General features: G+C 35.4%; 1 protein-coding gene across 1 annotated transcript; it reads left to right on the top strand.

The window, feature by feature from the left end:
- The first annotated feature begins 15159 nt into the window (after nucleotides 1-15159).
- Nucleotides 15160-18569, top strand: LOC110377143 (BTB/POZ domain-containing protein KCTD9). Its single transcript, XM_021335847.3, has 6 exons — nucleotides 15160-15833; nucleotides 16329-16528; nucleotides 16968-17103; nucleotides 17602-17676; nucleotides 17914-18032; nucleotides 18414-18569. Exons 1-6 carry the CDS (start codon nucleotides 15260-15262, stop codon nucleotides 18528-18530), a joined length of 1221 nt encoding a protein of 406 aa, XP_021191522.3. The 5' UTR covers nucleotides 15160-15259; the 3' UTR covers nucleotides 18531-18569.
- Nucleotides 18570-18942: the final 373 nt, after the last annotated feature.

The following is an 18942-nucleotide window of genomic DNA, read 5'->3' as shown; positions in this document are numbered from 1 at the left end:
AGGTACAGTAATATCACAACTGTTGTTTGGTCAATAGACTAAGTATATCTTAGACATCAATGACTGTTTCGGATGGCACGTTAAAACTGTAGGTCCCGGCTGTCATTGAACATCCTTGGCAGTCGTTACGGGTAGTCAGAAGCCAGTAAGTCTGACACCAGTCTAACCAAGGGGTATCGGGTTGCCCGGGTAACTGGGTTGAGGAGGTCAGATAGGCAGTCGCTTCTTGTAAAGCACTGGTACTCAGCTGAATCCGGTTAGACTGGAAGCCGACCCCAACATGGTTGGGAAAAGGCTCGGAGGATGATGATATGATGTTTGGTCAATAGACCCAACTAGGCAATGCTTTGCTTTACAATTATTGTCTTTTAGTTACCTTCAACTCAGCTAAAGTTATGCAGGCAAACGACCAAAGTAAACTGTTAACAAATAGTACAAAAATATCAACCAGCGACAAGGTAAGGTGACGTAAAACTTAAAGATATATTAGTCAATAAGCAAAATAATTTATTTACTCAAAAATAAAGTCAGTGTCTCCCAGCTATTTTCGGAAACGAGTATCTAAAAAGAATGTCGAGATATAAATAACTAGGTAACTGAACATAGACACGAGAAAATGTTTGTTTATAAGACTTTAACTGTGTGCTTTTAAGAAGTTGTAGTCGTTAGAAATTCCAGCACTGAAAAAAAAGTTGCGTAAGTTTTATATGACCTTGCTTTTTCTACAATACCTACCTATACAGTCAATTACTTTGTGCAAGCTACCTAGCAAATATTAAAAAAAAACTGGCTGTCAAAACTTTGACAAGCACAAGGATTAGCGGGAAAATGTTAAAATGACAATGACGGTGACATTTTGGCTTCCCGCGTAAATCCCAAAGTGACGTTTCACGTTGGAGAAAATTCGTCATTGGCTTCGTAGAAAACTGACAGAATAAACACTTTTGACAGATGATCTTTATGTCTCACGAAGTTTAAATGGAGTTATGAAACTCGAACGCTGAAAATTTCAGCAATAAATTGCGAATTCTATCAACCTTACCCACATAAAGTTCAGAGCATGAAAAGAACAGTCTTTAGCGATCCATAGACTATAGTATTAATAAAACGCTTGTAAAGTTTTGAAGCTGTTAACACATTGAATGGAGAGCGGTTTTCAATATTAAAAGTTTATTATATTAACAGAAAATGGCGTTATCGAATTAAACTTAGTACGTAAGTTTAAGGCTGCGGTTCTACTGCTGGAGAAAAGCGACTACATTAGCTCAGATTAAAAAGAATAACGTCAACTTATAGAAATTAATATGTTACGCAGTTAATTACTCAATTCGTTTTATAGATATATCATTATTTTTTTATATAGAACCGCCCTTAAGTTTGACGTTCTTCTTCGATCTTCGTTGTTATTAGTTAGTGGTAGAAAACAAAAAATACGCGTCTTAATCTAACCTACTATTTGTGTTCTTTTTAATGGTCTGCCTGCTAATCGCTTATCGCCGGTAGTAAAACGCACCCCTAACATTCGTGTCCCAAGATCTTAGTGAGTAGTTCCAAACTTTTGAGTGTACAGTCTGCGGTACAGAACAACGTTGGTCTCACGCAATACTCGTACTCTCTAGTTGCAACTTCATTGTTCCATGTACGGAACTTTGAGTGACACGACAACTGTTCCATATGTACCCAGTTGTTTGAGACCGTATCTATTGTTACATCTTACATCTTGTACGCTTATGGGACATTAGTTGCCAACTTATAGTGGGATTGTGGTGGTAATGAACTTATATTAAGTATGTATTTTAGTTATTTATACTTTTTGCACAATGTGCAACGGCGGACTTAATACCTTAGGCGTTCTCTGTCAGTCTACCTTAGACTACTAAAGGTACTATTGGGACGTGGTTTGTAGCCTTAATAAAAATATCCAAGTTGACCAAAATAAAATACCCTACGGCCTTCCTCGCTAAATGGGCTATCTAACACTAAAAGATGAAAAATTCCCTAAGTTTTTAGATCTCGGTAAAGTAGCGTGTTTAAAGAAATAAACAAAAACACACGAAATAATATGATTCTCTAGATTTAAAATTATTGGTTCAGATAGGATTAAGTATAAAGTTAAGTTCTTCATCATAATAAGAACACTTAAACGGGCAAGTTAATTAAAAATTACATCTCAGTAGTTCCAAGAATACCTATGTAAATGTTTACCCTACCCACGAGAAATACTTCACGTTGATTAACTTGTCTACTTAGCCAAGTAAGTTCCAACAAGACAAACTGCGGTGTACTGAACATACAAGATAGAAACTACGAACGGAGAATAAACCAAAAATTAAACGAACAAAACGTATTTGTTTCATTATTTTTTTTACAATGAACACGAACTTTTACGATTGTTCTACAACCACAGTTTGTGGCCATAACGTTCGCCTCATCAAAGGCCCGACCTTCAAAGTTCAACACAACTGTATAATCCCTACATAAAAAGGACGATCGTGACATTGTACACAAAAGAGAATAGAACATTTTCAGTGTCGCGTTTCTTATGGCCACACGTTTAGCTTCCAAGTTTAAATCTCGTCTCGCATCATGTGGTTGGGATATAAAAACTTTTTAAATATCGGTCCGGATAAAATGCAGGCAACTGAATTATACCCGGGTCGATTACGCCGTTCTGCCTAGGGGACAATTTAATATTAAATATTTTATACGTGCCTATTTTAATCTTTAATGATTTGCGTTCGTTTTATAGCAGCTAAAATACCAAGAAGCTTCCCTTGAGACCTATCTCATACATTATTCATTCTTTTAAGCTTTTATAAATGACATATGGGATAAAAGTGACTTAGGACTTAAATATTTTCTCTAGAGTACAACCCAAGTAGCATTTTGTTCCATTTAAGAGTACACATTTAGTTCACAGGTGAACTTAAAGCATTACTACAGTTCACTCGTGATGTATTAGCTGCATTATCGCAATTAATTACACCTATACCTGTCTAAGGGACTTACAGGAGTGTAGAGTAATACTTTTATACGGTTATGGGTGTTATAATACTCTAACAACTATCCTTTAGTCAGCTTTCTGACTAAGAGCATTATAGGAGGGTAGAGATACGGCAACCGCTGTTTAACGGCCTACTTGTTCGATGTTATACAGCTGGCATTTTAATAGAACACTTCTGGTCATTTATAAAGCCAAAGGCTGTTATGTTTACTTGTCTTAGACTGTTATACAGCCAGTAGCTGTATTAGGACTTGTTTGTGATACTTAAAATAACCTTTTTTTTACTACCTGTACAGAAGTGTTTAAATGATTCACTTGTGGACTGTAGGCTGTTAGAAGGCTATATAACAGTTCACATAGCCGTATTTCATTTCCACCATTTTGTTCCACGTAACCTAAAATATTTACCAAATAAATCTACAAGATTAATGCAGATTTATCACAAAATACGCAGATAGAGCGAATGAGTTTTGGTTTCATGTTAAAATTATTAACCGTAGTATAATTATAATGCCAATAAAATATCAAAAACTGAAAATGTAAATTTTCCTCTCAGCCAGTTTTAAATATTTCAAAATGAATAAAGCGTTTTTACAGAGGCGCGTGAAAATTTTAGTTGTCAATATGTATACATTTCACGATAAAGTTGCATTCCCATGGCATTAACATGCTATAGTATATAAAACAGGTACTACAGCGTGTTATATTATAATAATAATCCGCCGGAGTTAGTTTGCCCCGAATCCGTGCACTCCGTACAATTGACAAACTAATATATTAAAATGTGGAAATAATTTAGGACACAAGTGAATTTAAGGTAGCTTACTGGAGTACTTTTGTCCAATTTTAACTGTGAAGGCTGTGTATTTAGCCACTTATTACTCTTTATTACACTCATGTACGTTGTATGGTTCACACTGCGTTCCATACAGTGCCGTAAGTCAGCCTTAAGTCCGATGTTACTACTTAAACTGCTATTATAATGCTATTATACTTCTAATGTACAGCTATAGTGAACTTAAGGCTGTCTAATTTGTGCCCAAACTGATTCAATAAAAGCATTATAGCAAGCTATACAGCTCATATACAACTGACATACACAGCTTGTAGAGTACATGTGAACGACTAGACATCTTATATAGAACCCCGAATGCTACTTGGGAATTTTCGCTTTTGCAAAAGGCTTAAAATATGAAAGGCAAATAATGATTGACAGTAACTTAGTAATAAAGCCTTGTTCTGACATTTTACGTGTCTATTGTCAAATAAAAATCGTAGCTAGATATTTCCATATTTTTTACACAATTTAATGAACATAACTTTCAAAAGTTATCCCGCCATTTTTACATAGAAAAAAAAAACAGTAAAACAATCCACAGATAAAAAAATACAACATATTAAAAAAAATATCCACAAACAAGCGTAGATACTCCTTGCTTTCAACCTCTTTAAATTCTAGTGGTTGAACTTGAAGTTCTATGGCTTTCAAGGCACTAAAACCGAAGTGCTCTGCACAAGTTCGGAGCTTCTTGAACTAGTGTAAAGTTTAATCTGCTGCACACAATTGCATCACGCGAATTGCAGTTCACAAAGTTTCTTTGAATGAATAGGAAAGAATATTTCATATTGTAGCAGTTTGAATATGCAAAGCTTTGGGTTATTTTTATGTAAATGTACTTGAGAAAGTTCCATGTTGTTTCTTGTGTAAAAAAGTTGGGTAAGTCGTATTTTTCCTTGAAGTCATTCTCAGTATAGAGAAGAAAATATTTTTCCTTATAAAAGTCGCGAAGACAATTTGCTGCTTGTTAACGTTATTTTGCCTAGCCTTATCATAATGAATTGTAACACAGTCGGCTTTCGATGAGAAAAATCTCTTCTCAAATATATGTATATTAAGTTACGATTGCCAGATTTACAGCCAGTGAGCTTTATGGTACTTCCAAATAATATCAAAATAACATTCCCAAAAATTACACATCACAGTCCCAAAACTTTCAGAAAAACGAACACCCATGACACAAAAAAATCAAGTACCATACCATACTTACCCTACGTAAAAATGCAAAAAGTTCAATCTGAAATCACGACAACTTAATCCGATTCCCACACGGATCCTGACTGCAGAAAACTAAATTGCAGGCCAGTGAATGTGAAACTAGTTTTTTAATCCAACCTTTCCCGGCTGTTATAACGTTGTAAGCCTAGGATTCTGTTCGATTTTTGAACTGAGCATTCGGCTTTTATAATGTTTGCATAAAGTTTTCGGCCAATTTCATTGAAAGAGTATGAAATCCTTCGTATGTAGCTTCAACTATTGGAAGATTGCGATAAACATCTGCTTTGATTAAAGGTACGTTTGACTTCTTGGTGAAAATGAACCATGGTGCCCAAGTTGATCGACGACATAAATATAAATTTTGTTGGAAACTGTTTCGTTAGAAAATTTAACGTGAAAATTCACAGCAAATACCTAGCTTTTGAGGAAAACTACGCTTATGTCGTCGATGTGGCCTTAGAAGGGGAAACCTAGGATTGCCAACTAAATTAGGGTGAAGGAACTACGTAATGGCATTCTTTCCGTGTATTTTTAATAATGGCGATTTAAATTTTTTACAGCACATTAGGTACATTTGCTGGACCTTTATCTACAGTATCTTTCGTTTTATTTTGTTTTAGTATTCGAACCATAATGAAAATCTGCAACTCTGAGTTTACCATTATTAGTTATAGTTTTACATACCCATAGTTCATAGTTGAGTTTAAAGTTTAGTTTTGTATACCTATAGTATTTGTAAGCCTCTAATTTCTCTAGCCGTACCTTCTAATCTGTTCATAAGTTACTACAGAACAAGATCTTAAAACTCCAGTCTATTTCGATCAAGCACGGGATCCTAAATCCTGTTAAACAGTTGCAATCAATTCGTTAGCCTTATTGACAGATCTAAAGCGGTTAACTCCTTACAGTCTAAGGATCAATTAGTTTTCAAACTAAGATCGTGAGCTACCAAAATGTCCTGGCATTATTGTGTTCATTTATCTGTTCAATGCCTCTTGACCTTTAAGTTGAATCGCGATTCTGAATATCTCGATTATTATGGGAATTGATTACAGTACTAAATAGCCAAGAGTTACTAGAGTTGTTTTGGAATAAAATAAAGGAAAGCTACACTCTTCCCGAGTAACTATATATTAATTTATCCCGCTATAGTTTATTATTATGTCTATAATTTATACCTTACCGGTAAGGGCAGCAGTTCCCACAGGACGCGGGTGAAACCGAGTGAAAACGGCTAGTATTCAGTTTTCAAAATATTGTAGATTATATGGCCGTGTGTAATTATGTTGAAATATAAATTCTAGCAAATCTGCTACCACAAATGATTCATTACTATTTCGCTAGTCGTAATCGGATTATATTATAATCAGCTATGGAAGCCACTATTATAATTGTCCAATTATTTGCTCAAAACAAGGCTAAATAAATTCTGATTCATCCCGGTCAAAATAAATGTGCGAAAATGCACATTTAGGTGAGTATTACAGATGATGTAATAAAAATCAAAACGCCCGTTCCCACTTGACCAAAATTTTAAAATATGTAAAAAAGGTTGTACTCACCTTCGATAGCCATAAATACACCAGCACCAATAAAACTGTACAACATTAAACACAAACTCAAGAACAGATGAGTAAACCACCTCCTTGACAGTAACTTTAGTTTGTTATAGAACCAAAACGCTGACTTTTCACCCGCACTTAAACCATGCTTCGTCGTATTTATAGTAAAGTCTTTAAAGCCTTCAAACTGCTTGAACATAAACTCGGAAGCTTTATTGTGATACATGTGCAGGAACGGGTTGAAGTAAGGATTCCCATGGGGATCCGAGATGTGAGAGGCCGGCGTGCCTGGCGCCTTCCCATGGTATCTTGAAGGACCCCAATAAATAGACGTTCCTGTGGTCGGTCCCCTAGGAGTCATTTGAAGTGTCGAATCAGGTATCTGCAGCGTGATCTTAGGTCGCACAGGCCTCGTCGGAGGAGGCGGCGGTGGGTAGCTAGGCACTTCCAGACTGGCCATTTTCACTGTTTATAGAGCTTTTATTATCACTAAACTGTTTATCGAGTGCAGTGTTCGCGCCGCGCGAAATCGCGGCACAACAATGTTTGCGTTAGCGCCGGCGTCCAAATACTTTGCGAACCTGCATTGACATTACTGAATATTTTTTCGCGGTGTGGGATTTTGGATGTAGACGTGCGCGGGAGCCCGAACTGGCTGGACACTGATTTTATAAATAAAATGGGAGTTAGTGAGTGCTTCCCGTTGTGTCATCGGCGCTTGTCGGTTATCTCTCACTTGTAATCATTGCCAATACGATTTAGTTCCCTGAACTTTTCATGTGTAACGCCATGATGACGAGTTCCCCGAATAAAGTATATTTAAGTAGGCGCTCAGACGGATTCTGCTGAAAAAATTCGTTTTCTCTTCTTGTTTAATTTCCGTCACTTTCGATTGAGTGAACACGTTTTATGAACTTTTTGGAAAATTCTCAAACTTTGCAAACGTTGCAGGAAATGTTTGGCATTGATCCGTGAAATGGAAACTCCGTTTCTTCAAAATTTTGTATATTTCAATTATTTTTCCTGTTATCTTATTTTTATTTTATCTTTAGAATTGGTCAATGAGCACAAAATTTCATTTTTCTTGTTTTTGTTATTAAATATTATTGCTTTTAAACATTAAAAGCTTGCCCATTTACCTACAAATAAGTGCGCTTACATGCGATGCTAAAAAAATAACCAACAGCTCACTTCAACAAGCGATCTATCTTGATAGTAAGAAAATCAACAAAATACACTACTACTCCAGAACCTAAACATACCCATCCAACGGACTTACGAAGAGTCCCTATTACTTATTTTTTATTTCGCTGAACTTTATTGATAGATCTAGCCACTAGACTATCTTGAATAGGCAAAAAGCCTCCTATTTTCCTTAGCACCAATTGCTTACACACTCTCAATAAGATTTTGTCAACAGCCACAGACATAAATAGGATGAGTCACGAAGATATTTTTTTATTCCACCATTTTCGCGCCCGATTTCTGCCGTAATTTTTCTCAGAAATCATGGCCACTTATATTTATAGGTACTTCTACTTATAAACGTGTGTTGTTGCCCTTTTTATGTTTTGCTGGTTTATTCAAGTTACTTCCAACATGATTGGGAAAAGGCTCGGAGGATGATGATGATTCAAGTTACTCTGTATGTTTGTGTGTGTGCGATTATATAATGTTTGATTGAATTGATTTTGATGTGGTTTTCAGAATAGGTAGTATTTGTCAGAGTTAGGAGAAGGTCTTGGGACATTATTGTTTTATATATTTCTAAAAATAACATGTATTGTAGCCTAAGTTTAGAGATCCTTCGTTTAAGAAAAATTGTAGTCACTATGTCCTAGCATTTCAGTAGACTTTCTTAAAATTAAATTAATCATTTTCTATATTAACCCTCTGCAACTGACGTGGTCAAATTTTTACAATTCAACTGAGGTGGTAGTACACGAGACACCACTTCAATTGCAAATATTTTTGTAAAATTAAACTATACAGCTAACTTATTGATATTTATTAGATTTATAGCCTATTTTAAATGTTAAATTAACTTCTAATAAAAAAAAGAAAATGTACTTTCAAAATTAATCAACTTTTATTTACTTATGTCATATCAGTCTGAAAAATTCTACTTAATCATTTATGAACTAAAAAAAGTAACAAAATCAACTTTTTCAAATTTTCAATTAGATATTTTAAAAGTTCACAATAATATGAATCAGTTTTGGAAAAATGAGATACATTCGTTGGTCAAATTATAAACTAGAGTGATTCAAAGTCACACCTTTTTTTGGCAATTATCACACAGTGGCTTAGAGAACTGAAGGCAAATTGGCTTCGAACAATCACAGCAACGATACTTAGTTTGTCTTTTTATTTAAGTTGGAAAAATATAACAAAATGTTTTGTCACTCAGTGGAACAAATCGAACTACCGGAGATGGAGGGACCCCCCATCCATGCCTAAAACTCTTCTCCACGTGAAATGGCGTCATCTTCAGCGCGTTCGGTTTCAGGATCGAAACTAATGGATCTCCATCTTTATCATCAATACCTAACACTAAAGTCATCGTCACTTGCCTGTTACAGTTAGTTCAATATTTCCCCTTCATGACTCTGGAGAGTTCCAGCCGATGTTCTTTTACGAGCAGAAGTCCCTGGTTTAGGGTTGTTGCTTCAGATGTCCATCTAAAAACTTGTTCGGTACTTAACACCAGTTAGCTTGGCATTCAAGTAAATTGATAAGTAATTAAAATATTAACGTAATATTTCAGGAAAATTGGAAAATAACACTAAAAATGAATCATTTAAACTAGGTTACTGACGTGGTAGTTTAGGAGACACTATGAAGATATAACTATTTGACTGAGGTGGTAGTCTCGTGGAAACTTACCTTGACGCTGACGTGGTAGTCCCGTGGACACTTTCTTTCCTCCACGCTAAAGTAAGCTCACTGTGACTGCCCCCCGTATACTGACCGACGCGCGAGTCCTTTATAGGAAGGTACTCGAAGAGCTGGCGCACGAATTTGAAAAATGACGGTAAAAAACTTGATTTTGTATTTTGCGGTGTCTGTGGGACTACCACCTCAGCTGCAGAGGGTTAAGATGTAACAAGAAGATGACGTATTTTTGGAGAGGTGACCAACATTTTGATGACAAACAGAATTCTATACTAATCTTGTTATTTTTGGCGTGGCGCCTGTTATTTTGTCACGATTTACTTCTTCATTACGTTCATCGTCCAATCGTCATTTTAAAATAATATTTTTCGGACAAAATGTGATGTAGTAAATCACAAATATTGACAAGATGAAGGAAAAAATATTGACCTTTCACAAACTTTCTTTCTGAAAAAACGTGTCTACCTAATAGATACGCAATTTAGCACAACTTCTAAATTAAACAATATAACAGTTCATGAATTAAAAAAAACTTTGAGGATCACAGATTTAAAACAAACACATTATTCTGTAATCAATCATTCAGACGCATCTAAAAACTCGACGCACTTAAAAACTTCAGACGTTAGACAATAATATATTTCATAAACAATATCTTTGTATCAACGGATTACGAAAACACTACACTCAAACTGAATCATTTTGAAAGATTTAGATTTCAATATTTCTAGCTTCTAACAGCTCTTTCACACTAAGAAATTTTCCGGGCGACATATCTCGCGTTGGTAAAAAATCAATTGACAATTACAAGCGGTCGAAAGACGACGTTTAAAACCGAGCGACAGTTTTTTTGCGGCTCGGTTTTGTTTTGTAACGCACGATAAAAAACCGCCATTATAAAACCGGTGTTATATCGGCAACGAGTGTCAATGCAATAGATAACTTTGATTAGATAGATATCATAGATATTATCTAAAGGTGATGGTGAACAGAGCAAATTATCTAATTTTATTTTGATCATATGACCTGCGAGCCACGAGTCACGATAATTGACTTATTTAAACTTCTCCACCACTATACTCGTTTGTACCACTATAACTACTAAAATAATCCTTACCTAATATAATAAACGTGAAAGTAACTATGTCTGTTTGTTGCGCTTTCTTATCTAAATTACTGAACACATTGAATTGAAAGTTGGTACACAGGGAGTCTAGAACCAGAGAAAAAACATATGGACGTGTTTATAATGACGGTAAACTGCTAACAGCTACTTAGTAATACAATACACAATAAAAATATAAACTAAGAGTTACATAACAGTTAAAACTACCTATTATTTGGTAGTTAGACTGCGCAAACTGTCCTTTTAGTTCGTCAAACGTGGCACAACGCCAAAATTATTGACATCGATCCAGCTGAAAATATTTTGGAATGTGAAAGCGTTTTGGAATGTGTCTATGAACGCTGCTCTTTGAACCAATTAGTCATTTTTATTATGTTGGTATTGCGAATAGTTGCGTAAACTTAGTTTGTGATGCATTTCATTGTTTATGTGTCGAGGGAGCTACCTCCCGCGCTTGGATAAAAGTAACCTTTTCTCAGACTCTAGACTATTTGTATATCTATCTTTTAAATGAGTTTAATAGTTTCAGCGCCCGACAGACATTTTTTACTTTCACATTTCTCTCCTCAAATAACTGTGCCCCTCTAAAGTCAGCCATTTCACACCTCTCGCACTTTATTGTTTTTTTCATACCTTTTGATTATTTAGTGTCATTGAAGTCATAAGCAGTTCTTTACTTCGGAGCAACAACACTTAACGAGATCTACGTCCAATTTCTACTGCCCAAGGCCAAAATGGTTAGCGTTCTCTAAGAGAGAAGCCTAAGTTCATCAGTGGACGGCTAAAAGCTGATGATATGGTGATGATGATGACGTCGAATTTCCTAAACAAAGTCCGTGTTCCCTGACCTACAAGAACTCGTTCGGCTTACAATTCAGATGTTTTATCAACGATCCACGTGATTAAACTAGCTTGCCAACAATGTCATTACAAATCGCAGCAAATTGTATGTTACTACTCAATGCTGTCGTGTATTATTGTGTAACAGAAACAAATGATTCCTTCATTTGTTTTTTTTATGCTTTTTGGTGTTCAATGGGGGTTAAACACGCGACGTTTTGGGGAATTGTGAATGATGTATCTCTTCATTCACAAGTGACAACCATTCTTTCTCATTTTTTAGTTAACGGCATAGTTTTAAGTATTTTACATTGATTACTTACGAACATTTTTGTTTATTAAGATGAGAATACCTAATCAGCCTATTCCAGGAGCTAAAAGTTTTTGATCAAATGGAACAACCTGGGAAGAACATAATCAAATTATTTCAAACCCAGAGAACTGATAAGTATATGCTACCTATGTAATAAACTACGAAACATAAGTTTACAAGAAACAGCAACTAATGGCTATGAATTTGAAGTCACAATACTTCAATAGCACGAAGTTAATTTTCTCCCCGCGGAAAATTACTCTGCCCTTAAATATTTTTGCAAATTATGTTCGTAAACGACATAGCAGCATTTCGTGTAGACTCTACACGCATTGGTGCTATTTACTGCCTTACAAAATAAGCCAAAACAAACTAGCACATTTTAGTTCAAACATTTCTAGATGATGCAACAGGTCCAGACGGATTCCTATCCAACCATTAGAATTGTTACAACTAAATATAAACGCAATAAATTATCAATGTCTTTGAGAGAATTACCTGTGAATACCGCAATATAATAAGTCACATGTGTTGGCAAGTAAAGCCGAGAAACACTATGTATTATTATTGTAATCTACTAACAATAGTTGAATATTTTAACGTAAACTACTTATTATGCAACTGTAGCTGAACGCTACTGAAGGTTTACTGAAAACTAAGCAAAAATTGTTCCTTATTTGAGAACTAATACGTAGGTACGAATTGAACCTACTTAGGCACACTGGTTGGGATTTACAATTTCAGACGGGCCTATGCCGGGTGTTTTACAGAATTGATTGACGTTCTCATAATGTGTGTCGAATTGAAATGATCTGATTTATTCTCCTTACTCAATTATCTCTTAATATCTTGATCAATGTTAAGTTCTCCACATATCTTCCGAATATTGTATTTGTTTCTATAGGATGTCCATCCAGATACCAGTTCCTTTGACATCTTCTTAACGTCTTTTTATGATGTCACTTTCTTTTTTACAATGATAAATCCATTGTGTTATCATCACCCAATCTAACCACTGCGCTTTTCTGTACCAAAGCTAGCCTCCAAACACTGTCCAATACTCCATTTACAATTTTACATTATGAAGGCAAGTACAAAGATGTCCTTTGCGCCAATTAAAGATAATAGACAGCAAGTCAAACCTTTTATTTGGTATGAAATAAGGGACATAACACATATTGTAACCACTTCGTGAAGTTCCAGCCGCGTTAACTCACTCCACTCAACTTAGTTTAACAAATTAATACACGAACGCGAAATGTTTCAAGTTAGTTCAACCTTGCACCGACCGTGTGGATCTCTAGAGCAATGCACACTATTGCATGCTTCTTGACTTCAATTTGCAAGTGTGAATAGTTCTATAATCTTTTGTCATGGGATTACAATAGATTGGAGATAAAGTGACGACTAGAACGTCATTACTGGGTAATGTTGAAGATTACATAGGTCATTTAGATGCAAACGTACTGAGTGATGATGATGATCCACCAAAGCGGAACGGAGCGTAGAAAACACAACTTTCCATGATGGCTATAAAAAAAATAAAAAACATCTTAATCTCTACTGTAGAAAAAGTTGTTCCATTATATTTTAATAGTTTTCTGAGTCTCGCTGTGGCGGGCTGACAAAGTGTAGATTCACTACATGTCATCGACACGAAAGAAGAAGAAGAACACAGTTACATACACACACAGAAGACAGACAAAAAGAAAAAAAATAACAAAATATATTTGTATGACTATGATAAAATGTGTTTTTTTTTATTCCTCATAATATGTAGGCAGACCAATAATCGCAATTACCTAAGTATTTACTGCATAATGGATTAAAAGTACTTAGCCAATCATTATTTTGTCATCACAGCCACATGACGTCATCTCACTAAATCCAGTTCCAGGTATCGAAGAGACCTATCAACGATGCTGTCATACCAATACAATAGCAAGATCAGAGAGTGACGTGTTTAACGATGGCCATCTGGATTTAGTGAGCGATCAAGCTATAGTTAACTGGCTGTTTATAGGCCATTATAATTATCGATAAGAAGTACATAGATAGGTACTGTTAAATGGGTGTTGCCAGCAGCCGCCCGCGGCTTCGCCTGCATGATGTGTTGGTAAAATAAATAGTATCCTATGTTGATTCATATATTTAAAGTTTAAAAATAAAATTCTGAGAAAGTAAATAGAATAAAAATGTGCGAGAATTAGAACACCATATAAGAGTTAGACATTACAAACAACGGAAATTCTTCCTTCATATGTAAGGAAGTACCTAATATAAGGGAACATAAGGAAGTACATGAGGGGAGGACATAAGGAAGTTTATAAATTAGTAAATATAAGGGATAACCACGGAGGACAAAAGTTCTCCTTCGTGGGGATAACATTATAGGAGTACATAAGGGACTGCGTAAGGAAGTACCTATATAAAAAATTATGTAATTAAGTTAATGATGTTAGTACCACCGAAAATACCTATATGTACAAAGTTTCATGATGATCGGTTTAGTAGTTTTTGCGTGAAAGCGTAGCAAACAAACAGACTCGCATTTTATGCTTACAATATTAAGTAGGATGGCTCTTGGCAGCTTTAGAGTCAACTGTAACAGCAATGAGCTCGACATACATACTTACATGATAGGTACATCACATCTTAAAAACAGGAAAATGCGCAAGGGGAAGGGGAGGGATTTGGTTTCCTCGACACATTTTTCGCCGAGGCGGTCAATCAGAACAAAAAATTATAAAGCAGAAGTTAAAAAGTTTGGAAACATCCTGTCTAACCGATTTTTTGCCGCGTTCAAACTGACTTGTGAATTAGGTAATTAAAAATATGAATTGACAAATACCTACCCTCATAAATGTCTTGTAATGTGAGCTAGCGCCACTAAACTATTTAGAAAAGTGTTAGTAAGTAGGTACACCTACTTAGGTATAGGTAATAATTTAGCTTGCTTTTCTCCATAATATATTATTATCTACCAGAAGGCAAGATACTGCCTTATAACTTTATTAAAAGTAGTTATCTAATTATGATGTGTAAAGATTTTATGTTTATAAGTATTTATCTGGGTTTATTCGTAAAGTTGCGAGCAGAGACCAATATGGCGTTAAATAGCGCCACCTATCCAATTCTATTTGAAGTTATAAATATCGGTGTGCAAGTGTTGATTCTTTACTACTGAAGTATTTTAAATTTAATCTTTATATGTGTGACTATAGTTATTTAATACTGTGGTAATAATAAAACAAAATTGGATTAAATAATGTTAAAGAATATCAATATCATATCTTTAGTCGATTTCTGAGAAATAGAAACCTTTCGTAGCTGAGTAGTTGCCACCACAATAATATTTTGACAGCTGTTGTGTTTTGACATTAAAGATACATAGCAGAATTTTCGTCTCAAGTATTATTGATTATTGCAAGTATTTGAAGCAAGAACAAAGGAGACACCTATTATGAAACGAGTGTACGTTTACAGGAACAAAGCACAAGAAAATGGAAAAGTTGTGGCCGTGGAAAACTCGATTGAAGCTTTAAAACTGGAAATATCTAAACAGTTCGCTGGGTGTTCGGAGAACTTACGTTTGTATTCTTCAAATGGCTGTGAAATTGATGATGTCAGAGTGATTAGAGACGAAGACAAGGTGTATTTAAGTATTGACGATGAGGCGGCAGCAAGAAGTTGTGATAGTACCGTAAATTCTGCTGGGGAATCGAGCATAGGTGATACGGCGAAAGAGGGGACGCCTGTGTCGGATTGGATTACTCTGAACGTTGGTGGCAAGCATTTTACGACTTCTAGAGCCACATTGCTAGCTAAAGAACCTCTTTCGATGCTGGCACGAATGTTTGCTAACGACAATAATGTGTACTTAATGACACCGAGTGCTACTGATTCTGTTGGCGCTTACCTGATAGACAGAAGCCCGGAGTACTTTGAGCCCATTCTAAATTATTTGAGGCATGGGGATGTGATATTAGATAAGAATGTTAACCCAAAGGGTGTGATGGAAGAGGCTGTATTTTATGGTATGTTAACCCCTAAGACGACGCACTGACCAAAAAGTTCAATATCATTTTTATAATCAAATCTTTAATTGCTTTAAATAAATTATAGCAAAAAAGCAATTTATTACTAATAGTCTTTATGTTAGAATTTCCCTCAAATTATAGTTAAACAGGAAAACCTAACAATTAACTTAGTAGCAGTAAACCTAATGTACAGTTTCGCATAAAAGTGAATATTTTCCTTGACTTTGTTCAGACACAAGCATACTTCATACACAGACTAACTTACTTAAAATGATAAACATATTTAATGGAAACTACTTAATATGTGAACATACATACAAATCCGACGCAGATATTTGGAGTCATTGTTTTTATTATCCTGACTTAAATATTCTGTCTTTATGTGTAATGTTTAAAATTATCTTTTTTTATTTTTATATTGAATGACTAAATAATTGGCATTGGGAAGATGTTTTTTCTATCTTACACATAATTATTTATTACTATTTTCAGGTATAGACTCAATGATTCCACAGTTAAAGCTTCTAATTGAAGAATCAAGAAGCAGCTGCGGTATCAACCAAGCGTTGACTCGGATGGATGTGGTGCGTTCGATAATAAAGACACAACCCACTTGGGAGCTGAGGTTCCAAGGTGTCAACCTGTCTGGTGCTGATCTCAATAGGTTGGACCTTAGGTATATTAATTTTAAGGTAAGTTAATTCACTAAGTTAATTTTTTTTCTCTTAAAGACTAACATAAACTAAAATAGTCCTATAAACATAGTGGGGGCTTCTCATATTGATCAAAGTTATTTAGGAAGCTTCATTAGAAACAGTAAGGTTCGCAAGTTTTTCTAAAGATTAGACTAACATAAACTAAAATACTCCTGAGGCTTAAGTCCTATAAACATGATGGGCGCTTCTAATAACAGTAAGGTTCGCAAGTTTTTCCAAAGATTGTCAGCAACGCAGAATATGTTAGTAGGTACCTATTACTAAAAACTAAACACTTTATTTCCATCATGGATAAAATTTTAAAAATACTACATTACCAAGGATAAATTGCTCTATTCTCATCCATCTTCATACATTAAAAATAATATACAATATTTTAATGTTTTTACATAATTTTATGTAATATCATTTCCAGTATGCTTGCCTCTCCCGATGCAACCTGACTGGTGCCAATCTGTCTCACTGCTGTCTGGAACGCGCAGACTTGTCTCACGCGAATCTGGAAGGAGCACAGCTGTTGGGAGTGAAAGCCCTATGTGCCAATATGGAAGGTTAGAACCTAGTTTTATTTTTGGCTTGAGAAATCTAGAACTTTTGGATTAGTATTTGTAATCCGTGATGCACTCTTCGCTACCCTTACTTGTCATCATGGTGTAGATCATATGTCTTAGGGTCAATTCCCACTGAAAAAGTAGCGGCCGGCAGCGGCCGTAAGAGCACGCACACCGTAAGGCGCGCCGCGCTCACGCTCAGTCACTTGCTCTTACGGCCGCTGCCGGCCGCTGCTGGCCGCTGCTCTTTCAGTGGGAATTGACCCTTAAGGTAATATTCATTTACTTGAAATCTATTTGTACATGTTCACCAGCAAATGTTCAATGGTAAATTAGATTTATCAGCTTTTTGTTTAAAAATAATATCTCTGGTTGGTTAGCATTACAATATATGTACATGTTGATCCAGACGTAATACTGCCTTATTTTATAAGTAGCAAACAATACATTATATTTTTTTATTGGTTGCCTAAACTTAAATCTTGTTATTTTATTTAGGTGCCAATTTAAAAGGTTGTAACATGGAAGATCCAGTTGGATCTAGAGCTGTGATGGAAGGTGTCAATTTAAAAGGTAAATAACAACATTTCAATTGTACCAAAACAATACCGAAATTCTACTTACTGTTCCCAGGGGATTCACCCACATCCCAGAGGAAATTCTTTCCATACAAAATATAGCCTATGTTACTAAGTTCAGTATTTTCAGAACCCTTAGAATACAAACAAACAAAAATGTTCTAGTATAGACGAAACTATCATTTAGACGAAATGATGAATATGAAATAAAATTATTTCCATCGTGTTGCAGGTGCGAATTTAGAGGGTAGCAACATGGCGGGCGTCAACTTGCGTGTGGCAACACTCAAGAACGCCAACCTACAAAACTGTGATCTCAGGGCCGCCGTCCTCGCTGGGGCTGATTTGGAGGTATTTCAGAAATTAGTTTTATTATTTATACTCCTAGCTTTTTAAACATACAATTATATATTTTTTTAATTCAGCCATTGAGACAGTTCAACTAAATTTACAAGTTTGGAACTCGTATTGTTACTGCACTGAAGTAGTGATGGAACTGGGAGGTATAGCTTTATGATCCGTAAAATATCAATGTGCTAAGATAGATCTATACCTTTGATTAGCAATAGGGCAAAGCACACGTTCTATAAAATGTCGGTCAGAAAATCCTATACATAATCGTCCCGATTATCTGTTCTACAAAAACTCTGACGTAGGCCGGCAGCCATAAACGAAGCTTGAAGTAAACGAAACAGTATAACGTAAAATAATTGAGAATTGTTTTTTTTTCAGTGTTGTGATTTATCGGGCAGTGATCTTCATGAAGCAAACCTTCGTGGAGCCAATCTAAAAGACGCGGCGTTCGAGCTCATGCTCACTCCGCTCCACATGTCCCAAACTATCAGATAATTTATTTATTTTATGCATTTAATAAAATCTCTATGTTGACGTTGGATTTTTATTTTTACCTTGTACCTAGTTAATGTTGAATATAATTATAAAGCATAACCTATATTATCGTTAAAGAGAGGTCTCTAATAGTCCTGTTTTTCCATTTGGTTATGAACCGTAAAAAGTGATTTACCAATTATTACCAGTAAAATTGATAAAAATAATTACGATCGCTTCGCTCACACCATTTAATTTGATCTTTTTCTTACCAAACCAGGGTTTTCAGCCGAAATTACTACAAATGGAAAATTATTATTTTAGAAAGGCTTGTACATGGGGCGGCGGAAATAAATTAGCCTACACTCATAAAAAATATAAATCAGGCAATGTCCCACGCCAGTTAAGTTCTTTTACCTACATCTGCAAGTCG

The sequence above is a fragment of the Helicoverpa armigera genome, chromosome 21 (assembly GCF_030705265.1).
Source record: "Helicoverpa armigera isolate CAAS_96S chromosome 21, ASM3070526v1, whole genome shotgun sequence".
Classification (NCBI taxonomy): domain Eukaryota; kingdom Metazoa; phylum Arthropoda; class Insecta; order Lepidoptera; family Noctuidae; genus Helicoverpa; species Helicoverpa armigera.
The sequence above is the reverse complement of the archived record's forward strand: the minus strand, read 5'-3'. Positions and strand labels throughout refer to the sequence as shown.

What these genes read in the sequence shown, in the direction of transcription:
- LOC110377143 (XM_021335847.3), top strand. Translation starts at nt 15,260, where the DNA reads ATGAAACGAGTGTACGTTTACAGGAACAAAGCACAAGAAAATGGAAAA. An exon ending in GGAAGAGGCTGTATTTTATG is followed by an intron (nt 15,834 to 16,328) that starts GTATGTTAACCC and finishes TACTATTTTCAG; the next exon opens with GTATAGACTCAATGATTCCA. An exon ending in GGAAGGTGTCAATTTAAAAG is followed by an intron (nt 17,677 to 17,913) that starts GTAAATAACAAC and finishes ATCGTGTTGCAG; the next exon opens with GTGCGAATTTAGAGGGTAGC.